This window comes from Vanacampus margaritifer, chromosome 10, assembly GCF_051991255.1.
Source record: "Vanacampus margaritifer isolate UIUO_Vmar chromosome 10, RoL_Vmar_1.0, whole genome shotgun sequence".
NCBI classification, from domain to species: Eukaryota; Metazoa; Chordata; class Actinopteri; order Syngnathiformes; family Syngnathidae; genus Vanacampus; species Vanacampus margaritifer.
The window spans coordinates 13536329-13562028 of NC_135441.1; the positions used below are offsets into that span (position 1 = coordinate 13536329).

Here is a 25700-nt window from a genome sequence, read left to right on the forward strand (position 1 = left end):
AAATAGATTTTTAAAATACGTATAAAAAGACAATAACATTAAATACTTTAGATACCATTTATTTCAGTCAAATTCAGTGTGAACTGTAAATGCATTTAACCCAATGTACAGAATACTTGTACAGTAGTTTTGAGAACATTTTGGCTCTAAAAAAAATCATTGAAGACAAAATAACTACTTTACCAGTAACCACAAGGTAAAAAGAGAGAGAGAGAGAGAGAGAGAGAGAGAGAGAGAGAGAGAGAGAGAGAGAGAGAGAGAGAGAAAAGTGCAATTAAAAAGGGATTTGCTAAGGCAACCGGTGCAGTAGGAGCCAATGGATCGCTGGTTCGTAAATGTTGTGGTGCCACAGGCCTGTACTCATTATCTGGCAATGTAAGTATTGGGTGGTTCACAAGTGACAGCCATGCTCTCTTTTCCCCAACTTTGTTTTCTAAACCACATAAAACAAAAAACATTGGCTTTTATAGTGTGGTGGTGTTTCACTGATTGTGTACCCAACTTCACACTCGTACAGTGGATTTATTTTTTGGGGCAGTTTAGCAGTCACTACCATGGCCTTGAGTATGGTGGCAAAAGTTATAAAACCATAACATAATCACTATTAACACATACATCCAGTCAAATATTTCAGTGCTGAGTTTTCCTGTTAGAAAAACATTTTTTAAGAAAATATTCAAAGAGTCCAGCCTTCACAAAAGTAATTCAGTAATGTCTTTGCTGAGTAGAACCAACCCCAGAAGCTATTACCGGGTAGGTTCGAGTGATCCCGTCACTTGGAAGTGTATCCCATCCCCAGGTAGAGGTGACGGGATAAGTGGGCAGAGCCAGCACAGGTACCAGCAACTGCCAAAGGTGTGACGCAAGTTGCCCAGGAGTCCGAGGTTGTAGGGACGGCGAGACGAGTACCACTCCCTTGTTGTTTGTCCCCGGAAAAGCAGGAAGAGATGGAAGAAGAAGAAGGCGGAGACCAATAGGAAGCCCACCACGCACGTGTCGGCAATGAAGGCGAAAGTGAAGGCACGTGCCGAGACCTGACCTGGTGGGAGAAGGACGTTGACATTACCAAGACTATGACAGTGCAGTGGGAAAAAAACTAAACATCCAAAACCATGCATATTCAGAGAAAATAAAAGTTTCTATTCAGCCCTAATTTTTACTATTTTACTTATAAGGTGCACAGTGGTGGTCCTAGCTTGAATGGTGCCATGTGCAAGACACTTCTCCCACCCATGGCAAAATTCTTGAAGACCCCTTATGTCTCCACAAGGGGGTGCAAATATAACACAAAGCAAAAACGAAAACAAAGAAAATTGCCCAAGTGTCTTGTAACCACTAACCAGGGCTCTAAATTAACTAATTCACTGCCATTGACGGCTATAGATGTTAAAAATTTTTTAACAATTTCTAGAAGTTTAAAAAAAAATCCACTTTTGCTAACAAGAGTATGAAAACCTAGAAACAAATTATTGTAAATTTAGAAGATATAAAATTTGTGATTAATCGTTAGTTAGTGAAGTCATGTGATTAATTACAATTAAAAATTTTAATCACCTGACGGGCCTAATTTAAAAAAAAAAAGGGGCGTTTAATTGCAATTAATCGCATGATAATTTTATATCTGTTATGAATGTACAATAAAAAAATTATAGGTTTTCATAAAAAATTTAATGAAATGAAAAAAAAATTCAACTAATGGAAATAGTTCACTTGAATTTTTTACGTCTATAGTCGTCAATGGCAGTGAATGAGTTAACATCCACCAACCCACCAAATGCAGGTTAAAAATCCTTTTTTGGCGGGTGGTCATAAATATTTACTAGCCAATTTGGCTGGTAATGCAATGCCGCTTTTCCACTGGACCAGTTCCACACAGCTTTGGTCGGCTCAGGATGTTGGCGTTCCATTGTGACTTATTCGGGGCCGAGGAGTTAATGGAACCGCCTATTAGAACCATCCCGGAGGTGATTCTGCAGCGCCAGTCGTCTGGGGCCAAGGGAGGCCTTGTCGTCACCTGTCGTCATCTGATTGGCCGACATCAACACAGCAAGTAACTCAATGGCACACGCCCATTTCTTTATTTTACGTGAGCCCGTACACCATACTTCACCAAAGTCATAAAAATATAGTACAGATAATAAACATAATGTTTACAACGCTGAACTATGTTTACAAATTAATATGTACGTGTGGATGGATTTTTAAGGATTATGGTATTTTTTAAAAATCACTTACTCCCACTATGTCAAGACACCAAAATAATCACCTGAAATCAGCATGATCCAGGGTATCAGCAGCAGCAGGACACTGTGCACAGTCACGCCTTCCTTCAGTATGACGATGAAGACCTCAGCGTTCATCAGCGTGGCGTACAGGAGCCCTGACCACATGAACAGCAAGCAGCTCAAGAAGTAACGGTAGTTGCGGAAGCCCACGCATTGCCCAAAGAATACGCAGTGGTGGTCCCGTCGCAGCACACACACGTTGCAATCGTAGCAGTGAGAGCAGCGTGGAGGAGTGTGTGTCTCGCATGCGAAACAGTACCTGTAAGATATATTCAAAAACAGTCAAGCCTCCTGTTAGATGGCAATGCTTAGATCACATTATATAGATGACACAATGTTCAAACAATTGACAGTAGTGATAGAACCAAATCAGCAAAACAACCTAGTTTGGGGGGGAAACAACAAAACTCAGACCTGCTAAATGGACCACAAGATGAATAGGTAAAAAAACAACAACAACAAAACCTGCTCACCTCCATCCTTGTCCCACACTATCCCCTCCCAGAAACACACCCTTGATGCTGGGGCTGGTTCGAACAAATAGCAAGGCGTTCCAGCAAATGTTGCAAAGCATAAAGTATTGGGCCAACAGGTGCACGGATTTCCACCGCGAGGACCACTCCGTCCTCTTCAGGTCGGCTTCCAGCGGAGCCTCCACCAGCACCAGGTAGCTCACCTCCCCGGTAATGGAGAAAACCAGGAAGGTGTTGAAGATCACAGGGAGGTAGTAGCACGTCCTCTCCACCCTGCGAAACACGTTGGCTGCATAGCTCGTCATTTCTCCTGGTGCTGGTCCTGCCTAGCCTGGCAATAGCCAGATTGATTTGTGCTTCAATCAAGGGAGTTCTACACAATATCAAGACTGTCTAGACTACAACAAAGCGGAAGAACTGATTTGACAGACGCGCAGTGAAGCTAGCCAGCTTCATTAGCCAACGAGCTACTCGGTTAGCTTTCGAGGGAACGGAATTACGTTATCTGATGTATATTGGCTCCGTTTTATTGTGACAACATGGTGCGGTATCACAAAATTATTGACATCCGTATCCGTGCGTACATCTCTTGGTACCAAGTCTGTTTGCAGCTCTGGGCCGGGTCGGCTGAACAGAGACATGGTGTGATGACGTCACATCCGGGCTAGCATAGATCCTAGTAGGTATATTTTTAAATATTTATAATGCATTCTCTATATAACATAAGTGTTAAAAAAATTATATATATATATATAAGGCCCCATTCAGAAAACGAATTTCTGTGATTTGATGGATTTTATTGAGAACGGTGCGATTATTACTCACGTAGGTTTGTGTGGTAAAGTGCAAGAGAACTAATTATTAATTAAAAAAATATATATATAAACTTCTAGTGCCCATTCTACACATCTAAACTAACTACACAACACATAAAAAACTAGATTTTGTTTTATATTTATATTCTAGTATTGTTTTGTTTTGTTTTATTTACTTATTCTGTGCTGTATGGCTTTAGTACAAAAACAAAAAATATACATAAACTAAAAATGATTTACCTCAGATTTCTCGCTCTATTTATTTATTCATTCATTTTTTAATTTGTTTAATGTAATTTGCAATAGCAAAAATACATAATTACTCAGGCCACGTGCCTGTATATGCAAATTGTCTGAGCTCAGAGGATTTCCTGTCTCTGCTCCCCACCCCCGAAGTGACCTTAATCTCAGCAGCCTTTGTAAATCTGCAGTCATGGCTGTATCTGAGGAGAATTTACTGTCACTTGGTCATCATAATGTCCCAAATGTAAACACTTTTAGCATTTATAGGAATCTGAGAGGAAATATTCAAAAAAGAAGGTAAGACACATGATTGTAACAGATTTGAGCTCTGGGTTATTTTATTTTATTTTTTTAATGTTTCACCATGTGGCATTGTATGTTTCCACTGTCCAGTACCCAAAAGCCATTTGCGTTGCAATATAACTTTTCACCTCAGAGGCACCAAATGCTGTAAGTAGATCAACTTTATTGTATGTCTTAAATTGTGTTACACACTTGTAAGGAAATAAATTATTGACTGTCTAAATGTTCTCTTTAGTCAGACGATACGTCTGCAACAACGCTGGCAGGAGCTGAAAGACAGAGAGCGGGCCGCCCGACATCATAACCAGGAGCTTCTGCAGCAGTTTGAGAGGGCTCAAGACACACTGAGAAAGATGATGGCTGCCACTGCTGCCATGAAGACAATTCGGGTAGAGAAACATGCCTGTTATATATCAAAGAGGCCTTTTCCTGCTTTTGAATGTAAAATCCTGATCATCAGTTTGACCCCTTGTAGATGGAGTATGAGCCGTTTCTGGTGGAGAGCTCCCCCTACAGTCAGAAACAACTCAAAGAGAAAACACAACCTCATCACAGTAAGGTAGAAACCGGACCATGCTAATAGTTTGAATATTAATGTTTATTATCAACTATAAAGTGTGAATTTGAGAAAATGATTGTATTTCACAAGATCAGGAGTGGAGCTACCCCTTGCTGAGGTGTTGCATCACCCTGGCCACCCCAGTAAAAAAAAAAAATCCACTTCCACATCCTCAGAATTTCCAGCTCCAGCACCTCATTGCCACTCCATCACATCCCCAAAGCTGGGCTAGGCAAAATCCACCAGGCTGTGCGCCCAACCAGGCTGATGTGGTGCCTTCTCCAGAGGACGCTGAGACAAGCGGGAGCTCAAGGAGGAAGAGCTTTAATTTATCGCAGGAGCTAGATTTGAAACCAGGTGTGAATACTAGTAAATATGAAGGCTTTGATCTTTATGTGTAAAAGCATTTATTAAACATCTTCTGTGTTTGTTAAATAGTCCGTCTGTTCAGTGACCATGCTGAAAACGGAGATAGCAGCACCAGCGCAGAGTCCAGACAGGTGAAGAGTGAGAAGAAGAGGAAAACAAACACCACCTCGGAGAGAGGTGGAAGCAGCTCGCAGAGGTAAGAATTTATTATTATTGACTAATCTGACTCTACTATCCCACCTTCATAGAGGTGTTACCAGTACTTGTGTTTATCATTGTAGTTTACAGTGGTGGAGAACCACATGGCATCATACTGAGCACTTAACACTTTGTCCCTCTACAGCACGAGAAGTTTCCATTAACAGTTGAGTTTACTATGATTTGTAAAAATTGCTAAGCCTTAAAACATTTATGAGTCCAAAAGCAGTGAGTGACCCTTTAATTGCCCAAATCTTACATTTAGTTTGACAGCTTTTCGCTTTCTTTTTTTTAGTTATAAATGTCAATTGATACCTCTTTAAACATACCATGATACTGTATTTTATCGTTGGTCATAATGGTGGTAGTTGAATACCTATGAACCACTTCTCAAAATAAATGGCCTGTTACCCTTTACTTTCCCATACCAGCTCATCAATGACTTCTTCAGCTGCAGTGTCACAGACATCTGAGAGTGAAGCATCGTCACACGAAGGCAAAAGCAGCAGGATGCGGAGGAATATCGGGGCACTCGTTGGTGGATTACCAATGATGACCACGACAAACGCAACACAAAACAGAGAAAATCGAAAGAGCCGTTCAATCAGTGACTCCCAAAGTGAACATGTAGTGAGTCAGAGTCCTTTGAACCAATCAGAAAGCAGCAGTAGGGGCAATACACCATCCCGGTCTGAGGAGTCAAGCGGTGGAAGCGATAATAATGAAGGAATGGAAGATGAAGAGGCAGACGGCAAAAGTGACGGAAAAGAAGAGAGTGACGAGGAGGACAATGAGGACGATGAGACGTCATCAGATGATGAGATTGAGAATGAGTCTGGCGAAGACCAAGCATGTGACGACGGCATTTCAGACAAGCTCAACAAGAAGAAAGAACATGAAGCGGAGAACGACTCCGATGACATCATAATCCCACCTCAGCAGAACAAGTTGAATTTAAATTTTTGAATTGGGCTTCTGCATACATTATAGAAGTTAACCTATTAGATGTGCTTTCAGACCCAGGGTGCGCTTCATTCTGCAAGAGTGTTCTGACGATGACGACGGCAAGGAGGGAAGCAGAACAGGATCATCTGATGAGGACTCAAGTGAACCTGGTGATGACGACATCGAGGCTCTCCTTGCACCTCAAGCTCAGGCAGTGAGAAAAGAGTAAGTCAACTAGAAGAGTTGCATAAGATGATTAAAAAAAAAATATATATATATATTTTGTTAAAGGGATGTTTTATTTTACAGAGACAAGGGAATGAAAGCAGTAGAGGAACCCAAAGGCACAACAACCACCAAAGGTACCATCAGTAAGATTAAACAAAAAATTCAGACTTACTGGCTTTTGTAGATGTTCATTCAGATTTGATTTTTTTAGTGATTTGCGACTTGAAGATTTTCCGAGGAGAGACACACACGGATCAGCAAAGCGACTCTGATGAATTTGACCATTTTTATGACTGATCGCTTTATAATACACGCCTACCTAAAAAAACATTTTGCATTTTGTTGTTGTTATGCAAGGAAATGGCATCATTCATTTTTTTGGGTGAAGGGGTTGAAAGACTCATTGCTCAGTGACACATACCATATATGGTCTAATGCAGGGGTGTTCAAGTTCGGTCCTCGAGAGCCCCTATCCAGCCTGTTTTCCATGTCTCAGTGTCAAAACAATGACACTTCATTTAAAAAAAATTTTTTTTTTTTAAAAAGTTGGATTGAAGTGTTTTTCATAAGGCCAGAAGAGGGCGACATTGAGAGCTTGTTGGATTGAAACTGGCCTTTATTAGTCCTTATTCCAGTTAAACCTTTACTACTTGAGCCGCTAAACAGTGGCTGACTCTTTTCTCCGCATCTGATGTGGCAGCGCGCTGAATCAGCAGCCTTCCGTAAGTCCCGCCCACATGGCCTTTGGTCAGGCGTCCGGGATTGACGCATACGCAGCCCATCACATCCTGCAGAGTTTCGATGGGTTCGTAAATAGAGAAGAAAAAAAAGGTGGACGCGCTACGATTTTAGTTGTCGTGTACCTTAACAAAATAGCGCAGCTCGGATGGAATGAGGAAAATGTCCGGTGTGACTGGCATCAGACCAAAGCTCTGGAATTTCTCATAGTCCATGTTGACATCCTCGACAGGTGGGTACAGCGGGTAGTAACTGACGGTGAAAACAAAACACTGATAACATATCAAGGATCATAGACTGGCTGAAAACTTTTGTCGTTTCCATCCTACCTCCTCTGGATCAGAATGTGCTTCAAAATCCGAGAAAATCTGTCCGATCCAGCGCCACTGCAACAAAAGGACACAATTATCTATTCCGACTGAAAGGAATTATCGGACATTATTGTCACATAATACATGAAGGCCAATAAGTTCACATGGTTCAAATCCTCATCTGTTGTGTGGGCAGCAATTATCCGAAGACGTCTTACTCCAATTATCGCTCCAGTGTCTAGGTAAAAGTTTTTGAGATTTCTCACCGGCTGATCTCCTCCGCCCCCAAGTGGAACAGGATGTCGGTGGAGGTCAAGCCAAAGGTCACGCCGTCAATCAGCAAGGTGCAAGGGTCAGGGACCAGGGTGACACGCTGCAGGGATTAAAATGAATTTAGGACTCTGGCTGGAAGTGTTCGGTTTAGGTGAACGGTATGAGATTTTTTAATAGGTTGTAGGTGAACTAATGAATACACACACACACACCCATGTACAAAAAAAAAAAATTACATGTCAAATCGGTAAAATTACCGAATGAACAATACTGAGCTCCCCAGGGAAGAAAAAAATATATATATTTTTTTTATTTAAAATAATTTAGGGCTGTATATATTTTTATTTTTAACTCTGACTGCCAACGTTTTCAGAAAAGGGATGCCGTGGGTGCCAGCCGATTTAAGCATTTTGACTGATCTTTTAACTGATCTTTCAAGGTCCACAAAAAATTATGTGGACTATGGAAACACACATACTACCAAATGAAAGATTTTCATCAGAAAAAAAAAAGTTTTGTTTCTACCTTATTCCGTTTTTGAGTAATCAACAATAGAAAATGGTTAGTTTCACCTCTGTTTTGAAACAAACGTCTTTGGCACTCCTCCATAGGATTTTACTAAACGTTATTTAACGTTTTTGGCAGTCAAAGAGTTAAACAAAGTGTGTCTCACTGGGTTCTTGCTGAGGTTGGGCAGGGTGAAGGGGGGCTGCGGGTAGATGTAATGATGGTGGATGTCTCTCTGGGAGGGAACAAACACCAGGCGGCAGCCGACGCTGCAAAAAAGAAAACAAACATCAGGAAGCTTGGGGGGGGGGGGGGGGGGCGAAAATAGGGAGCAGATAAACAAGCTCTCATCTAAGAGGCAGAAGTGACTACACATGGTCTACGTATAAAGAATTTTTTAACCTAATTCTGGTTACTTAATTCTGTCTGTTAGCGAGAGCCACCACATCGTGATAACTTACATTGATGTTTCTGCATTTGGCAATTTATTATATTATTAGTATGGGATTTTTTTTAATAGGCTTTGGGTGAACTGATGAATACACACACACTTGCACGCACGCACACACACACACACCCACATACAAAAAAAAAAATATATATATATATGTATAAAAAAATTCTTTTTTTTTTTTTCTAATAAAAAAATTTAAAAAAAGGAGAGCAATGATGATGTCAAATCGAATGAACAATACTAAGCTTTAAAAAAAAAACAAAAAAAAAGAAGTGACTACACATTCTGTGTGGATGGATGATGACACGTACGATTTTGTGCCTTCCACGATGCTTTCGATGCATCTGAAGAAAATGGCTTCAAAAGACTCAGTCACCTGCGATTTCTGCTTGAAGAAATACAACATTGCCTATGTAAGCGGCGTGTTTTTGTTTTTGAATGGCGATGCAAATGTGCACATCTAGCAGTGAGCGTACCTCAATTTGTTCATGTTTAGAGTCGACAAAAGGACCCAGCTGGAGAGAAGGAATACATGGACGACAAAATGAAAAACGCATGTCTTGACAATGTGTAAGTGGTGTAGGAGAGAAAAAAATGGACCAGTATGCAGACGTCAGGACGATCCCTCCCAATGACATGGATCAGGTCCAGCAGAGGTTCAAAGTTGAGGCTGTCAGAAGGGGTGTAAGGTCCACAAGCCACAAGCACATTAACCGGTTCTGGATTTGAACAGAGAATTACGAATATTTAAATTTTGACTTCGGATTTCGGTGAAACTGCAAGTGGCCGAGTTTCATTGTGTCAACAACCTGCATCCTTCCCTACCTTCATCCGGCTCCATTTTCCCTTGTGGTGTGTGGAAGGGGAGCGGAATTCCCTAGAAAAGAGGAAAAACAACATGATCCAAACATATCGATGGAGATGAACTCTGGTTTCCTAACAATAAAAGTTGATGTCTTATTTAAGGGATTAACTCTTGCTCACCTCATAGAGTTTAGAAACCACCAGTTTCCCTCCTGTTGTATTCATTCCTTCCATCACCGCCACCTGGAGGTGATTGAAAAATAGTTTAGGAAGCTCAGTCAGGAGCGTTAAGTTTGTTAATGTTTCCACTTTCAAATCCTCTTGCGCAATAATACACACATACTGTATACAAAAATTGTGCACGCAACTAGCATAAAGTAATGATTTGACTGTGCTGTCATTACTGATGAAAGTGTACACTGTGGTGGATGTGGAAACTACTATGTCATCACTGAATAAACACTTTTTAAAAAAAATTATCACCGCATTTTGAAGCGAAAGGATTGAATTTACGGTTATGCTTTCCAAAATGTTTCTAATGGGAGCATAAGTACAGTTGTAAATCGTCAGAGGTACCTCGTAGACTCGAAATGTAATCAACATAACGGATGTTTTGTCACATTATGGACAGCATGGAACTTAGGGGTGTTAGAAAAAAATCGATTGGCAATATATCGCAATATTACAGCGCGCAATTCTTGAATCGATTCGATATGCGGCCGAATCGATTTTTAAACATAATTTTTTTTATGGGAATATTCAACAAAACGTCTTACTTAGGGTTAGGATTAACACCTTAAGGATGGAAGAATGTTATATTAATGGAACATTAAGCCTTAATATTTTTATTTCAGTGCTGTTCAAACATGAAACAGACTGCAACCTGTTTGCTATGCAGTGGCTCAGTTATAAGCCTGAATTTTCAGATACATAAATACATTTATATACAAATCTTACAGTGTGCATGTACAAGTTTAATGATTAGTATTTTCTAAATTTGAGTTAAAAAAAAAAAAACCCGCAATAATTAATTTATAGATTTCTATCGGGATTAATCGGTATTGAATCGAATCGTGATACGAATCGAATCGCCAGATGCTAGGCAATTCACACCCCTAATGGAACTCTATTAAATTGTATTGTGTTGTATTGACATTCTACCACTTTATTAGTAACGACAAAGGGCTCTTGTTTACGTGGGAGTGTTAGCACGGCACAAACGTCAAGGAGTCGCGAGAGCCGTTTTTCCACTGCTGAAAATACGCAAACGACAGCACAAATCTCCCAGTAAAGTTGTTTATTCGATCTCTGCAATATATGTGCAAACGGCAATATTGCAAACAGTCAAATCTGGTGATTGATTCTGTGCGAGCTCTCGGTCGGACGCCGCCTGAGTCTCCAGACCAGCTCCTTGGCAAACTCGGTTACTTTAGGTGGCTTATATAACCTGCTGCACACAGTCTCAGTGCAGAGGCAAAGGAGAAACCACCACAGTGTTTGTTCACCAAAAATCACAACCACAAAGAGGGCAAAATGCTTCAAATAAACCCTTATTAGTCATTTTGATTGAACTCACCTGGCCAGGAAACAAGGAGTACTCCTGGAGCTCTGACAGGTCCACACGTACTTGCTGACCGCCTTGCTCTGGTCCTGCTTCCAACAAAACTGACTGCGCGTTCAATTTGCCGTTACCGTCACAGCACACCTGGCCCAAAACGGACACACAGTCCTACAAGAAGGATTTGATACGATATGAGCGGTAGCCGCGATGTGCCGCAACATTTACACGCTAACGAGAGGCCAGTATTAACGTTTCCGTCGTTCAACGATAACGTTTTGTTTTGAAACTGTCAAGAGATATTCAAGATTTTTACATTGTGATTTGGTGCTGTCACTATCAAGTATATTTGGTCTTTCTTTCCTTTGGTCCTTCCTCGGGTCTCCTGACGGCCTCACGACTCTGGCTGGAAGTGTTCAGTTTAGGTGAACGGTATGGGTTTTTTTTTTTTTTTTTTTTTAAATAGGTTTTAGGTGAACTAATGAATACACACACACACACACACACACACACACACAAAAAAAAAAAGAGAGCAATGATGATGACATGTCAAATCGGTAAAATTACCAAATGAACAATACTGAGCTCTCCAGAAAAAAAATCAAGTATTTTTGGTACTAGTATTGATTATTCTATCGAGTGATCAAATAACTAATACTTTGCATTCAAATGTATTACAACACCATGTAGTGTTCGCCCGCTGTAACGTGGTTCACTTTTCACAGCCTCGCTGTTTTGCTGATGTTTTTTTTAGTGCAGGTTTGCATGCATTTTTATTTTTTTACAGTAATGTACCTATTTGATCAAATTTATAAAGGTTTGAACATTGAGAATGTTTAAACAAGAGATAAATGTGAGAAAATGTAAATGCCTCGATGAGAAAAGTGTAAAACTGTGTGGTGTTAGAGCAGAGGTGGGCCTCGAGAGCCGGAGTCCTGCAGGTTTTGCATGTTGCCCTTCTCCAACACAGCTGATATATGATCAGCTCATCAGGAAGCTCTGCATAAGCCTGATAACGATCCTGTTGATTGGAATCAGATTGTGTTGGAAGCGAGAAACTTCCAAAACCGGCAGGACTCCGGCCCTCGAGGACCGAGATTGCCCACCTCTGTGTTAGAGCCTTAAAACTTTTATAATAAATGTAAAACATAAAGCGAACGACTTCGCGGATTTCATTTATTGTGGGTATTTTTTGGAACCTAAACCCAGCGGGAAACGAGGGAACACCGTGTTTCCCAATTACTGTTTATGAAACGATTGTTGCAGTTCATTTGCTTTTTAACCGATTCGGTTACTGGTTCGGCCACTGTTCTCAAAAGTAAAAGCAATTTATTATTTGTTATTCCATTTCATGACTGCAGAAATCAGAGAACAATTTTACTGCAACTCCACACTGTAAATTACTAGATGATAAATGGTAGATTGGACCGGCAACCTTTCAGATGAGCAAAATACATTTTAGGAAGACTACCTAGAGCAAATATAAATAAAAATGCTGTCACTTTCTTTTTTTCTTTATCCACATTGAGTGTTCGTGTACATGCTGCACCTGTGCTGGCAGTGAGACGGGAGAAAACTCGTCAATGTTGAAGTGAGACCGAAGTCCTTCTCCAAGCTCCTCAATCTTCTCAGCCAACACTTTAGGAACACAAACAAGAATAGGTCTGTGTGACTATTATGTTGTAAAACATGACATAAAATGCAACAGTGTATAAAGTGGCACTTAAAATGATTCAACCTGACATTATTATTATTATTATTTTAAATCGGAACTCTACGGAAGGTTTGTAGAATTTAAAATAGGTGCTGACTAACGTGAGTGATATTTCACGCAACACCCCAACGGGATTCCTTTCATTACCATTCCGAATGTCACGCAGTCTCTGGAACATGTACTTGTAGCTACAACGGAGGGAATCCTCCGGCCCTTCCAGCAGCTCCAGCTGGACGCCGGCACCCGAAGCCTTCTTGCCGGACCAACGCGTACCCTGCACAGCCCCGAACGAGACCACCACCTCTCCTTTCCCTGCGCGTTGGCTGTACTTCTGTGAGGGCGTGGCACTGCAGAGACCCGGGCATCAAATCTCAGTTTCTGAAGACTACAATTTAGACAAGTTTGAAGGCTACTGAAAACAAATACATGATATTCCTTTTTAATCAAAATACAGATTTAAATCAGCAGAGGGAGAAGAAAAGAAAACAAAACCATCACTTTGAGGGCATGTAGCTTACTGTTTATCTCAATCTGACAAGTGAACTATGCAGTCAGATATGAAGTTTAAAAAAAAAAACACTATCAAGAATTTCAAACACCCAGATGGAAATGATCACATCATCTCTCAAATTATGTCACTGGGAAATTTCCTGGTTGTGGATTGTGCAGAATACCTGGGAGAAAAGCAAGCAGGAGACAGCAGGACACCAGGACTGGTCGACAACGCTGAGCTCCGCTTTGATTGAGGATTTTCTGGAGTGTTTAGCGCTCGTTTCTGCGAGCCCTACAAGTAAGAACACTCAGTCCGAAAATATACAAAGAACGTGAAAATATATGTAAAGCAAACCACTTCAAGAAGAGAGTTAGCAACTAGATCAGGTTGTTTTTTTTTTTTTAAGAAAAGAAAAAAAGGCCTTCAGTTACAACTAACCTTTGCAGGAGTAGAGTAACAGTCCAGTAGATTGTCCTCCTCTTCTTCAGCTTTTATTCTGAAGGGGGAATATGTCAAGGACATGACAGTCCTAAAGGTAGCATCGGATGAGATTTGATTCTTTTTTCTTCTTCTTTTTAAAGGATACATGTCCTGTATTGTGTTAATGTCTCTAGGTCTGCTTCGTTCGTCTCTTATGAAGTTTTGTTTGGATTTATTTCTCTTGCTCAACACCTACCAAGATAACAAACAATTTGTCAACATCATCAACCTAACCATGAAGCACATTTAGAAAAATATATATAAACATGAATATATATTGAACGAGATGGGTTCGGTGTTGCAATTACGTCGTGTTCGAATTGATCCAGGGTGTCCACAGAGATCACCATTCCGTTTTTTGTGGTGCTGTATGCAACCCACTCCAAAACCCAGTCATCTGCTTGGATCCTGTTGCAAATGCATTGCTCCACCACTAAGTGACACAACACAACACAATGTCAAATGACAAAGAAATATTACAGTGCAAAATAAATGTGGAGAATACTTATCTCAAGTTCGCTACTTACTCTTGTCCAGGGCGGAGTCATCTGTACAAGCTATGCAGAACATTTCGAGTTCTGATTTCAAGTTTACTGCTGTTACCGGTGACATTGTGCGTTTTTCAGTTACTTATCTACAACGAAAATGAGACCGAACGCAAAGTGCAATTCGAGGTAATGCTTTAGCTGCTAGCAGTTGCGTAAGTAGCGCGTCATAACACCGGTCCAAGACTTGGAAATAGAGTTCCACAAACGAAAGTCTTCATTTATTTAACCCCGAAGGAAGCCGATGTTATGGAATATTTCGTCAACAGAGGAAGGAGGCCGTTTCATTTTACCGCGAAAATATGCCTTCGCACTTCCTCCATTTCCGGTATATATTTTTTTCTGGCGCCCTCTGCCGTTCCGGAATGCACACCACCTATTCCGTTTCAGAGTTCTTCATTTGGACGTGTGCAAAACAGTCTAACGCCTAAAGTGATTGTTTTAATGTTCTTGTGTTTAAAGAAGCGTCCACTTGCCTTTTTATGCTAGCTTCCGCTAGCTGCTTTTATTTCAAACTCTTCATATCAGGAACAGTACTCTTTTCCCATCATGCAAACCCCCGGTCCCTTGAGGCTATACTGCCATCTATGGATTACCACGCATAACTACAATTGTGATTTTTACTTTGTTGGGGTTATGCGTGAGTGGGAAATCTGACAAAATAAGGAAAAAACAACTGGCTATTCTAAAATTCCCGTGGTTGAGCTGTTGATGCTAATAAAAATGGGCCACTGATCTAGACCATTACTTAATTTATTGAGCCAAGACAACCATTTTACATTAGGAAAATCTCATAGAAAAACACCAAACAAAAATGTCAGATGAAAATGAAATAATTACATCATGAGCTTTTTTAATGAAAAAAAAGTTGATATGCTTGCTGAAAAGCACTCACAAAGACAGATTAATATAGATGTATTTTCAATTGCTAATTAAAAAAAATGTCAGCAAATTTTCAGGGAAACTGATTAATTTCCCACAGCATCCTTGATGACCTTCCTGTCAAGTTAGTCATGTACACATTTGGTTTCATTCATAGCTGTTGGAAATGATAACACAGCTCTGCAGTCTTCATAAGATAAGGTTGGTGGTGAAAAGTGAGCGCATTGGTGCACTTTAGCCAGTCACAAGTTTATTCAGTGCAAGTTAATATTTTATGTGCATACACAGTGCAGCATATGAATATGGACAATTCATTACTGTATTGAGTGCCAACACTGTCCACAACGTTTACATGTATTTCAGGTTTGAAAGATCTCAAGCTACAAACAAAAGGTTCAACATATTTTAGTTCAAATAAATTAAGATAATTCAAACATAAGTAAATGCTTTTTCAAACACAGGATCAGCTTTCCGCTCTGGTGTCATCAGAATTTTCCGGATGTTCTTCTACCTGTCAAGTAAACAAACAACACGATTGGCACATGCCAGAGCTCATCACAAAAACAAACCTCCTCGGGTACCTGAGCAGAGTAGCATCCATTCTTAGGGACACATCTCCATGATATCACCCTCAGCAACGCTTCTTGGAGAGAGGCCGCCAGCTCATGAGTATCATTCACCTGTGCATACATGAATGGATGTAAGTCATCTGGAAAAGTACAACATCTGCCATCAGGCATGTCACCTGCATGCGACTCCAGCAGGCTTGTCTGAAGTTCCAGTTGGTGCTGCAGCTCACAATACTGACGGAAGCGCTGAGAATGACTTCAGCAGCTGAAAGCAGTTTCTCTCGGTCCTTGACACACAAACACAAGCACCTTTCTTATTCACACTGTCATGTGCATGTCTGAGCCTTTACTTGCCTTCTTTTTGCGATCTTGAGCCTTCAGTGTGTTGCTGAACTCCGTCTGCAGCGCACCTGTGACCGCCCGCCTGTTGTTGTTCAGAATGTCCTCTAGGTGGTGCTCAATCAGGGCATCAGTGACTAAAAAAAAAAAACATGATAATGAATCTTCTAAATTTTTAATCTCCGGCAGAAGACGGATGACTAAAAGATCCGCTTTGTGTTTGCTCCATCCAGTTCTCACCCATGAAGTCTGAGAGCTGCGACGCAAACGGGTCAGTGTGCTGCAGGAAGAGGAAGACCAGGAGTTTCTGTTTGATGTGCTGCAAATGTAACCTTTTCTCAGGTTCCTGACACGTTTGGTGCTCCACGGCGTACACAATGCTGCCTTCATGTGAACGATCTGCAGAGGGAGATTGAAGCAAAACTTATTTTACAAGTCCGCAGAAGAAGCGCTGCCAAGAACGTTATTCAAGTTGATTTTGCGTATTTTTCCATGATGCAAATCATTGCTTCTCGAGCATCCCTGCTGCAGTGTATGATTACAAAAAGATGGAACATCAGTTCCTCTTGAATCAGGCCAAGATATAAGGCTTACATGGGTGTCACTGCAATTTATGATTATTATATGTAAGTTGCTCCAAATATAAGTGGCACGTTCCTGTAAGTGCTGTATGTAAACAAAATACGGTAAGCAAAACTGCCGTATAAGGTCAAATGTCTTTAGAAAGTGTCATCAAAGCTCAAGTGCATGACATTTGAACAGCTTGATTGAAGCTTTGTGGTAAAACTAAAACAAACTTCTTTTTTTTTCAATAACCACATTGTGCAAGCATAACCCAGATGTGACAATATGCCAAGGCCAACTTTGAAAACGAGTGTAGCATTTTAGGAAATATGAATCAAATAATTGTATGCGGCACAATAATTAGTTGATGCGCCTCAAGTCATTGGCAAGTATGTGGGATAACGTCAAGAAACTGAAGACAAATATGAACCCAAGCTGCAGTCTTTCTCAAACCTGGAAGTCATTTTATGCCGCAAAACAGGCACCCTGAGCTTGTTAAAATAATTTGGAACAGATTTCCATGATTTTGGAACAGTTCAGCAAAAAGGAAAAACAGGCCATTCTAATGAGAGTCGGCTGTTTTCTCAAAGCAGAGTGAACAAATCTTAGCCGTTTTGTCTTTTTGTGCTAATTAGTAATTACCGATTTAGACAGAATTAATAATTTCCTTTCACTTTTGCCACTTAACACATATACTATATTCTTCCCAATGTGAGAACTATTCTGTTAAAATGTGTTTTTAATATGGATTCAAATAATAGCCATGCATTCTTTCAAGGCTTTAACAAGTCAAATCAAGCCAATTTTGTGTTCACACGCACTCTTTGGTGAACATATAAGGTTTTTAAACTGTTTATCTTAAGACATCATCGTTTAAAAAAATCACTAATGTTTCTTCAGAGCACGCCGTGTTCTGGAAGTGACGCACAACGCATCTTGATGCATCATCTGTGTGTACCGTGCCTTGTAAAACTTGTCGTCGAGCTGTGTCGGAGGAGCAGTGAAGGATTCGTTGCCCAAATTCCTGGCAGTCCAGATGAGTAGGCAGATTTCGGAAGAAGGCGGAGGAGAATGTTATGGGGGCGTTGGTAGGGGTGTAAGCAAACACCTAACCACAAGTTAAGGAAGTCAGTGAGTCCAAGTTGAATTTCCCCTTGAGGTATATACACTAATCAGTATGATAAACACACAATATAAAGATAAACAAATTTAAAGGATACTTCCGCATGCGTAAGAAGGGTTTCCAGATTGGGGTATTGAAGCACACAAGGTGACAGCAGGGTCACAAGCTGCATGCTGAGTTCGCCATAAAGGCCGCTGTCCATGGTCTCGGGTGGGATGCTGAGAGGTAACATGCTGCCCGGGAAAGGGTGGCCTCCGGGACACCAGCTTCCGTTCTTCACCACCTTGTTGGTGCTTCAAACACAAAGAAATGTTAGGAGAGCTTAAACAAACATTCCAAAAGCATATAGCAATAAATATCTTGTTCAATATTTTTTGGGGGAAATTGAGTATTATTATGTTTGTAAAGGCAGAATTTGTGCTGGTTCATCTTGACAAGAACCTGACTGCCAGTAACTGACATGGAACGACAGGTGACATCAAACATCAATGATGCTTTCATTGCCAGTGTAAGTCTCCTTGTGAAGTTCGCTCTGAAAGAAAAACATTAGGTTATCAGGCTGTTTTTAATAGTTATTTAAATGCAAAATATATTGAGCTGTATTACTTGGCTTGACTTTGTTCAAAATGTATTAAAGATGTAATTCAATTTAACTACTAACTTAATCAAAATTAAATCAATAAAATTAAGAAAACAAAGCGTAAAAAATACAACTTACCTGATTATACATACTCGTTTTTTTTTATTAAGGCATTCTTAGTTACTTAGAATGCAAAAAGTACTTTTAACCAATTTTCACAACAGTGTAACGGTGTTGTGTGGTAAGGATGAATCCATTACAATTTGGTGCACATGCGAGTCTATCCAGGATTGTCTCTGCCATTTTTCCAAACATTGAAGACAGTAAGTATAATTGTCCTTAATTTCACAGCAACAAATACAAAATTCTATTTGGAGCGCACAGGTGCGGTACATAAATGATACAAACCTAAATTCTTGCTGAATGACCTGCTGAGGGAACTTGCAAAGCAGGTGCACTCTGATCTATGAAAGGAGAATTTTCACGTTTTCTCTTTCTACTTGAGTATAATAAGGAAGAAATATATCTATGCATAACCATGCTTACCGCTCCATTGGCCAAACTAAACACGCTAAGGAAAGCTTTGATACGTGCAGACCACTCTGGACTGAAGCAACTTGCATCCTTTATCTGTGAAGCATAAAAAAGTGTGCCAAACCGGAAAAAGTACTCATTTGTACAAGATACTTGCAAACAATTAATGTAGTTTTTACCTGAAAGGAAAGGATTAATTTCAGGGAGCCGTGCGCATCAGTGAAAGTGCGCAGATCCTCTGGGTCAGGCTCGGAAATAGTTCCTGCACAGGGAAACTTCAAATCTGTGAGTACTAATGCAAAAAAAAAAAAAAAATTGTGTTGGAAAGGTCAGTAATTGGTGAGCACCATGCGTGAGTGTACATACCATTTTGGACTGTTTCCGGTCTGATTCTTTTCCATTTGGAACCAGCAGCTGCAACTGCACCACATATGGGGGGACTTTGTTTACGTTTCCACTCCCAAGAATCGACATAAATAACTGCCGGGTATACGTTGTTGTTGTTTTTAAGTGAGGAAATTAAAAGTTAATTAGTCCATAAAATCTTCTACTCGTGCTGCAGGTTAAAAAAAAAATCATTTACAAGTTGAATTACAAATAAATAGTAGGCCTATTGTGGCAGACTGGTATTGCATATTTGTTTATGAATTCTTCATCCTCCCTGGAGGAAAACTGAGACCGTACACTGTATTCCATTTCCCTTTGAACACCGACTGGAAGAATGAGAATCATTCGTAGATAATAGAGCATTCAAATAACTAACATGTACATCAAAACAGCTGACACGCACGGTTGCTTCTTAATGAGTGTAACAGAATAATTTACGTACTTTTACTTAGGAAATTAGTATCAAATTAGTATTTGTCTCGTTGGCTACATAGCTTAAGCTGAACTACATCTAAAATTGTTAAACAATTCCGTATACTGTAATAACTTACCAGTGACGTTTGCGGTTCCCGGTTCGGCCCAGAGAAGGACCAAAAGTCCCCCGTGACAGTGACCTTTCTTTCCCAAAAGCATAAATAGACGTAGCGCCTATGGGGTAAAAAAAAAACTACTGCGTTACACTACTAGCATAGCATGCTACATGTTACCAAGTTAATTGTCGCTAGAATATTAATATTATCTTAATAAGGCCACAAAACCACAGTAAATGATAACTTTTGTTTTAAATTATGAGTTTTTGGTTTGAAAAACAAATTAGTTACCTGTTTTATTTCTTCCAGCATCTTGTGTATAACAGCTACCAGCCTGTGTGCTGACAGTCACAGGTGCTAGCTTATTAACTAAATAACTATCATTTGATAATGTCACTATTATTTCGAAATTAGATCACGTTATTCTGCCTACATATATATAGCTTTACCTTCATACTTTATTAAAATACTAGACTTCCTTAGCCAGTAGTGTATTGTATTATTATTCATTTATACTGTAATTTGGCAACATTGCTTCGTTGGAAGAATAAAACGTTTAACCATTAACCACATTTTTAAAAACCAAACAACAAAACTTTAAATACAGTATACTAGTAAGTAATACGGATTAAAACTATAAACTGTCTTTTTCCAGTCTGTGTTATTTGTAATTTTAGTATGTTTAAATATTAGGACTTGACAATGATGACAAAATACCACTTGTAAAATCTTTAATGAGAACATGGAGTATAAATGAAAACAAATCAGGACACAAAAGATAAGCACAAAAATATGGTGTCTAATTCAGCAAATATATTCTCCTTCAAGAAAAGTCACTGTCCTGCTTTCTCAGACCACTCCTTGTATCCTCCGGCGTAATTACGTGCACTAAAAAACAAAAACACACACGTGGTGCTTACTCCACGAATAACAAATGCATCTGTATGTGCCAAGCAACAAGGGTAAATATACAGTCAAAGCCCATATGACCGTGCTTCGTTATTTTGTCTTACTTCAAGTAGCCAAGTTGGTTTGCTTTGCTTGTGGCCGTTGTCCCTCGTTTTCCTATCTGGCAGTGAAAGACCAGCTCTGAGCTGTCTAACGGTGGCTTGGTGACTCCATATTTCGCTTTGAAAGCTTCTGGTTCCAACCGAAAGGCATCTTCTACTGCATCAACTAAGTTAGTGACGTGAAATGAGATGAGATGGAAATATTTAATACAAGAAAAACAAGTCGGCTTTAATGACAGCATTCCGGTTTTGGTAAACAGTACTGTATTTAAAAGTAAATGATGAAGCAAGAGCTGACCTGGGATATGAAGAGATCCAGGTATACTTCCCTTGTCCACTTCCTGCTGAGTACGGACATCAACAAGAAGTACATTTCGGCCTTTTTCCAAAAGTTCTTTCAGACCATCATATGATATATCCTTAGTGGCTGTAAAAAAATTAATAAATTAATTAATTAATGTTGAATGCTTAAAAAAAATGAAGAAAAAAGTCAGCACTTTCTTTTAGGCCAGACCTCAAATAATAAGACACAATTATAGAGCGTGAAGTAGTTCTTGCATAACATGAGTAATACGATTCCACACCTAACAAGGAGAATTAAAGTTTAATAATTTAGCCCAATCAGCACACTACACGTAGAGTCGTGGACCAAAATTAACAGCAGTACTTATAGTAAACAGTTAACACGGCAGGTAATATTTTATCAAACTTTTCAGCTAGTGCCTGCACTGCCTGAAGATTTAGGACCTTTCTATGTACTGTTGTGCATTGTGCAGCACATTCAACGTCCAATCTCATTTACAGTACCTTTTTAAATTTTTGGGGTTGCCCGACATTGGAAAATTATGCAATATAGTTGTTGAATATAGTGATAGATATTATTGCAATATTTAACATGTATCGAAAGATATAACATTATGAAAGAATTCATTTTTTTCATGCGGCAAAATAAGCAAACTCAATGTATCAGTTAATTGTATTTTACTATTTGTATTTACCCTATTTGCAATTGTTGGATATCACAAAATGCAATTTTTTTTCGATAGATTGTGCATCCCAACTGTTAAGGAAAATTTTAAAATATGGACATAAATGCGATTTTGTATGTACAGACAGACATTTATGGTTATAGGCATGTCAACTTCTAACATATTTGTTTGTTTTTGCGTTGCTGCTAGGACGTTGCTAAGTGCCTGCGTTCGAACTTCCGGGTTCCGACGCATTTGCTGCTTGTGTACTTTAGTCTGCGCTGCCTGTCCCTGAGCCCCTACTTGTCCCTCAAGTAACACATGAATAAACATCGTGTTTCTATAAGGGTGGATTCATTTCCCACAGCTTTTATCACACATTTTAACCGCTCCATTTTTGTTAGCCTACACAATTGTGTCTAAACTGAAAGTAAAATAAAAGGACGTTACAAAACGCCCGCCAAAAATAAGATTGATAAAGAAAGTAATCGGACTATATTCACTTACTTGAATTTGCCATTCTAGTAGATAATACGACACTGTATGCAGGAGCTTTTCTCTTCAACAAAAAATGACCAAAGACAACAGACTTATAGATCCGTGCCATAAGACTGCACCTTCTTCCTGGTGTTGTTTGGTGACAAATCATTGCTTTGCATTCCAAAAGAAGGCGGGACTTACATTACTCTCAACCAATAATATCAACGTTTTTGTGTAACTCGGTAAATGACAAAAAATAAATACCAGTCATAAAATGTTATAGTAGTACTATATAAAAATATGCTAATTTTAATTGACTATATAGTTTGGCAGATTGTCACATGACTCATTCACAATTTCAGAGGCTTAATACATTATTTTAAAAATTATATCCAACAATTCACCACATAAAGTTCTTAAGTTCTGAAACAATGTTTTCTGTTATAAATGTATCTAGCTTAATGTTTTCTCACGCAAAATAATACCAAAGCTGAGTTTTTTTTTTACCCATATAAAACACAAAGTGAGTTACTCGTTTTTTCTCCACAAAGGATTATTTTATTACAAAAGTTTCAGTCATTTCCAAAAAATAATATTAACAAAAACTGTACTAGAAATCTACTTAAGTCAATTGCCAGCATAAACAGGTAGTTCTAGCCCTGAAATGTAGTGTGTTACAAACAAAACAAAACCCTGATTGTTTACTTTCTATGTTTACACATTTCCTGATATGGTAAGTAATCCTCTCTTGACATGTTTCCCATTGTGTTTAAAATACAACCATGGATCACAATGTCCCTTCTGTGCTGTATGATGGGTTTCCGAGTCCATCAGCTGAGTCTCGCTTTGCGTTTCTCTTCTTATGACACCTCCAGAAAATCACAGCTGAGATGAGGAGCAAGAGAAGAATTCCTCCTCCAATAATACCTGCCAGCACTTCATAGTCTGATGACGAGGGAGGATCATATCGCATGCAGGAAAATTCTGTGGGCGTGCTGTGTCCTGCTTTGTTAACCGCCTCCACACACACTTTGGTTCCAACTTCCAAAGACTCCACCAAGCCTTGTCGAGAAGCTTCCCCAAACTCTGTAGCTTTTCCATCTTTTCCTTCCACCACTACTCTGTATTGAGTCACCACAGAGGTTGGAGCACACCACTTCACCTCAACCTTCCCCCTGTTATCCCCCTTAAGGATCGGCACCAGTGCATGTAGGCGTGGCGGATGAGGAGTCTGGTCAGCCCCACTGATGCCAGGACAGAGGCAACCAGTCTCTGCCAAGAGCTTGGCACAGGGCACCTGATTCTCCAAGCAGGGGTTCAATTTGCAGATCTCACGTTGTAGGGACCGTGTCCTTGTGGTGGCAACTATTTCTGGAGGACGTTTGCTGGTGGAGTCATCCTCTTCATCATAAAACTCATCGTAATCTGCGCCCAGACCAGTAATAAACGTGAAACGCGGACGAGTGATGGGAGGGACTGTAGAAGCGGCGTCAGTGACGAGGTGGGAGTGAAGGAGAGGCCAGGCGCTCAGAAAAAGGAGAAGTGCAGTCGGGTTCCTGCGGAGTGATGTCATGTCTGTCGAGAGACATCACAAGGATGATTACCGTTACAATGCAATAATAATAACTAACCCATGTTGACCAATTCAAACATATGACATTGTCACTGTCTGTCAAATCACTAGATTAATAGTATAATTTTTAATTGATTGAGTCATTTTTATTTTACTGTCACAATATCAATAATAAATATAATTGTGTTTACTAAGAATTTTGTTTGTTTATTTATTTATGAATATTATATAAATTCTCAGTCATCCAGGTCATGGTAAACGGCAAAGGTTAAATTGAAGCAACTGGAGTCTTCTTGTTTGTTGAATTTGTTGTGTTTTTTGCCCCCCCTGTTTTCTGAAAATGTTCAAAAATGAGTCAGCAAAGTCTGATGTTTTGCGAAATAGATAGACTTAGCATACACACTTAGTTATATTTGCTAATGAGACTCATCCGGCTTAGGATAAATACAATGGCATTCCGTAGAGAAATGGCCAAGAACAACTAACGCTAAGGTTGGGCAAGTACTGATACCAAGTATCAGTATCGGAATGTTACTTGGCCTTATGTCAAAGTATCGGTACTCGCAGTGGAGGCCGTTTTATGATCAGGAACTAGAAATTACATATTTAAAGAAAACAGAAAATTGCCATTAATTTTGTGCAATTTTAAGGAAACACTCTATATTGGGATAAATCGTTTTTATTTAAAATCATATATCATTGTTTTTTTTTGGGGGGGGGGGGATTTATGTATCAAAGTACTATTGGTATTGGTAATTGGTATCGGTAGCCTACTCAAGAGTTGACCACACGTATTGGTTCTGAAAAAAGTGGTATTGAACATAAATCAGCATATGGAATTTTTACAAAGGTGACATTGGTTTTATTTTCAACTGACTGACTGACTGACTGACTCATTCACTGACTCACTCACTCACTAACTAACTAACTAACTAACTAACTAACTAACTAACTATAATTTGATGCATTAGACACATTACACAGTGTATCACAGACAATGCAGGTGTACCTAATGTAAAGTCAAGTGTCCATTTTTGATATGATGTTCTATATGCTTTAAAGACAAAGAAAAAAAAAACAATTAATAATGATGGCTCAAACACATAAGGAAGTCAGGGACAATAAAAAAAAATCCTCATCTTTTTCCTTTTAACAACACAAAGATCCCCGAGTATGTACATGATGTTGGTGTTACCAAAACTTGAAGTGTGGAAAATACTTGACTAAGAAATGTCGACTGGAAGAAATATTCCTGACTGACCTTTTCAAAAGACAAACACTACTGGAGTCTTACCAAATGAGTGCGCTGAAAAGCTCAGTGGTTTCCGTGGGAATTTAACGATAATCCAAGTGAAACAAAAACGGTTCCAGATGATTGCTTTGTTTGAATGCCAACACGGATTACTCAATCACAAAGACTAAACGGTAGCATTGTTTTGCATTTTGGATGTAGAAAAGGAGATTGGTTTACTGTACCTGTTTGGTGATGATGAATATTTCAAGCGTGGTCTCAGTTGTTCCTCGTGAGCGCGCTTGCCGCTTTGTGTTCTCACTGTGAGAGTCTAAAAACGTTTCTCCTCCTCTCCACCGCCTCCTCTTCAATGTCCCCTCTTTTTCTCCCTTTGGTGCCTCTCCCTCCCCCCCGTCTCTATTTCACATACTGCCTCGGCTCGTTTTTTTTTTGTTTTTTTACAAACCATGCTGCCTTTCTCAATAGAGCTTCAAGCTGTGATAACACTTTTATATGTCTTTAGTGGAATTAATATAAACACGTGTTTTCAGGACTGGGGTGTGTAGTTTTACCATCATCTTGAGCACTGCTCAGCATACTAATTGTTTTCCTGCACGAAGGAGGCCGTTACTTGT

General features: G+C 39.6%; 6 protein-coding genes across 11 annotated transcripts; 1 reads left to right on the top strand and 5 right to left on the bottom strand.

The window, feature by feature from the left end:
- Nucleotides 1-43: 43 nt before the first annotated feature.
- zdhhc24 (zDHHC palmitoyltransferase 24) lies at nt 44-3415 on the bottom strand. The gene is made up of 3 exons (XM_077578178.1): nt 2759-3415; nt 2267-2544; nt 44-1039 (listed from the first exon to the last, which is right to left on the bottom strand). The coding sequence occupies exons 1-3, from the start codon at nt 3061-3063 to the stop codon at nt 747-749; spliced, it is 876 nt and encodes a 291-aa protein (XP_077434304.1). The 5' UTR covers nt 3064-3415; the 3' UTR covers nt 44-746.
- A 511-nt stretch (nt 3416-3926) lies between these two features.
- LOC144059230 (uncharacterized) lies at nt 3927-6748 on the top strand. Of its 2 annotated transcripts, none has more exons than XM_077578177.1 (10): nt 3927-4113; nt 4210-4266; nt 4355-4508; nt 4595-4678; nt 4855-5035; nt 5117-5243; nt 5677-6192; nt 6263-6415; nt 6500-6552; nt 6630-6748. In XM_077578177.1, exons 1-10 carry the CDS (start codon nt 4007-4009, stop codon nt 6713-6715), a joined length of 1518 nt encoding a protein of 505 aa, XP_077434303.1. In that variant the 5' UTR covers nt 3927-4006; the 3' UTR covers nt 6716-6748. The 2 variants fall into 2 exon arrangements, with proteins under 2 accessions (XP_077434303.1, XP_077434302.1); XM_077578176.1 differs by having other exon boundaries at nt 3928-4113; nt 4774-5035.
- A 265-nt stretch (nt 6749-7013) lies between these two features.
- On the bottom strand, nt 7014-14614 carry pola2 (polymerase (DNA directed), alpha 2). 2 transcript variants are annotated; one of them, XM_077578174.1, is made up of 18 exons: nt 14278-14614; nt 14059-14183; nt 13857-13942; nt 13709-13766; nt 13452-13561; nt 12925-13124; nt 12613-12701; nt 11082-11234; nt 9686-9748; nt 9527-9578; nt 9302-9420; nt 9178-9216; nt 9013-9089; nt 8414-8516; nt 7734-7840; nt 7486-7542; nt 7282-7408; nt 7014-7206 (listed from the first exon to the last, which is right to left on the bottom strand). In XM_077578174.1, exons 1-18 carry the CDS (start codon nt 14360-14362, stop codon nt 7054-7056), a joined length of 1803 nt encoding a protein of 600 aa, XP_077434300.1. In that variant the 5' UTR covers nt 14363-14614; the 3' UTR covers nt 7014-7053. The 2 variants fall into 2 exon arrangements, with proteins under 2 accessions (XP_077434300.1, XP_077434301.1); XM_077578175.1 differs by having other exon boundaries at nt 9013-9086; nt 14278-14613.
- Nucleotides 14615-15032: 418 nt separating this feature from the next.
- Nucleotides 15033-20368, bottom strand: top6bl (TOP6B like initiator of meiotic double strand breaks). 4 transcript variants are annotated; one of them, XM_077578617.1, is made up of 14 exons: nt 20095-20368; nt 19825-19921; nt 19253-19306; nt 19066-19148; nt 18899-18982; nt 18761-18816; nt 18233-18304; nt 17870-18065; nt 17613-17757; nt 16326-16484; nt 16101-16222; nt 15923-16033; nt 15759-15857; nt 15033-15688 (listed from the first exon to the last, which is right to left on the bottom strand). In XM_077578617.1, the coding sequence occupies exons 1-14, from the start codon at nt 20113-20115 to the stop codon at nt 15641-15643; spliced, it is 1347 nt and encodes a 448-aa protein (XP_077434743.1). In that variant the 5' UTR covers nt 20116-20368; the 3' UTR covers nt 15033-15640. The 4 variants fall into 4 exon arrangements, with proteins under 4 accessions (XP_077434743.1, XP_077434742.1, XP_077434741.1 ...); XM_077578616.1 differs by having other exon boundaries at nt 19066-19178; XM_077578615.1 differs by having other exon boundaries at nt 19253-19366.
- Nucleotides 20369-20517: 149 nt separating this feature from the next.
- Nucleotides 20518-22438, bottom strand: tstd1 (thiosulfate sulfurtransferase like domain containing 1). Its single transcript, XM_077578619.1, has 4 exons — nt 22289-22438; nt 21112-21240; nt 20817-20979; nt 20518-20691 (listed from the first exon to the last, which is right to left on the bottom strand). The coding sequence occupies exons 1-4, from the start codon at nt 22428-22430 to the stop codon at nt 20637-20639; spliced, it is 489 nt and encodes a 162-aa protein (XP_077434745.1). The 5' UTR covers nt 22431-22438; the 3' UTR covers nt 20518-20636.
- Nucleotides 22439-22793: 355 nt separating this feature from the next.
- LOC144059491 (LRRN4 C-terminal-like protein) lies at nt 22794-25442 on the bottom strand. The gene is made up of 2 exons (XM_077578618.1): nt 25311-25442; nt 22794-23836 (listed from the first exon to the last, which is right to left on the bottom strand). Exon 2 carries the CDS (start codon nt 23832-23834, stop codon nt 23049-23051), a length of 786 nt encoding a protein of 261 aa, XP_077434744.1. The 5' UTR covers nt 23835-23836; nt 25311-25442; the 3' UTR covers nt 22794-23048.
- Nucleotides 25443-25700: the final 258 nt, after the last annotated feature.

Excerpts from the sequence above, each read along its gene's own strand:
- zdhhc24 (XM_077578178.1), bottom strand. The coding sequence starts at position 3,063 with ATGACGAGCTATGCAGCCAACGTGTTTCGCAGGGTGGAGAGGACGTGC. Across the intron at positions 2,545-2,758 it reads AGTGTGGGACAAGGATGGAG|GTACTGTTTCGCATGCGAGA; the intron begins GTGAGCAGGTTT and ends TATATCTTACAG. Across the intron at positions 1,040-2,266 it reads CTGGATCATGCTGATTTCAG|GTCAGGTCTCGGCACGTGCC; the intron begins GTGATTATTTTG and ends TTCTCCCACCAG.
- LOC144059230 (XM_077578176.1), top strand. The coding sequence starts at position 4,007 with ATGGCTGTATCTGAGGAGAATTTACTGTCACTTGGTCATCATAATGTC. Across the intron at positions 4,679-4,773 it reads CACAACCTCATCACAGTAAG|GAGTGGAGCTACCCCTTGCT; the intron begins GTAGAAACCGGA and ends TCACAAGATCAG. Across the intron at positions 6,553-6,629 it reads AGGCACAACAACCACCAAAG|TGATTTGCGACTTGAAGATT; the intron begins GTACCATCAGTA and ends TGATTTTTTTAG.
- pola2 (XM_077578174.1), bottom strand. The coding sequence starts at position 14,362 with ATGTCACCGGTAACAGCAGTAAACTTGAAATCAGAACTCGAAATGTTC. Across the intron at positions 13,943-14,058 it reads TGGATCAATTCGAACACGAC|GTGTTGAGCAAGAGAAATAA; the intron begins GTAATTGCAACA and ends TTATCTTGGTAG. Across the intron at positions 8,517-9,012 it reads ATCGTGGAAGGCACAAAATC|CGTCGGCTGCCGCCTGGTGT; the intron begins GTACGTGTCATC and ends TCTTTTTTGCAG.
- top6bl (XM_077578614.1), bottom strand. The coding sequence starts at position 20,115 with ATGCTGGAAGAAATAAAACAG. Across the intron at positions 18,066-18,232 it reads GATGTCACCTGTCGTTCCAT|CACCAACAAGGTGGTGAAGA; the intron begins GTCAGTTACTGG and ends TTGTGTTTGAAG. Across the intron at positions 16,034-16,100 it reads CTCAAGATCGCAAAAAGAAG|GACCGAGAGAAACTGCTTTC; the intron begins GCAAGTAAAGGC and ends TTGTGTGTCAAG.
- tstd1 (XM_077578619.1), bottom strand. The coding sequence starts at position 22,430 with ATGATTTGTCACCAAACAACACCAGGAAGAAGGTGCAGTCTTATGGCA. Across the intron at positions 21,241-22,288 it reads TACTAGAATGGCAAATTCAA|CCACTAAGGATATATCATAT; the intron begins GTAAGTGAATAT and ends ATTTTTTTACAG. Across the intron at positions 20,692-20,816 it reads AACCAACTTGGCTACTTGAA|TGCACGTAATTACGCCGGAG; the intron begins GTAAGACAAAAT and ends TTTGTTTTTTAG.
- LOC144059491 (XM_077578618.1), bottom strand. The coding sequence starts at position 23,834 with ATGACATCACTCCGCAGGAACCCGACTGCACTTCTCCTTTTTCTGAGC.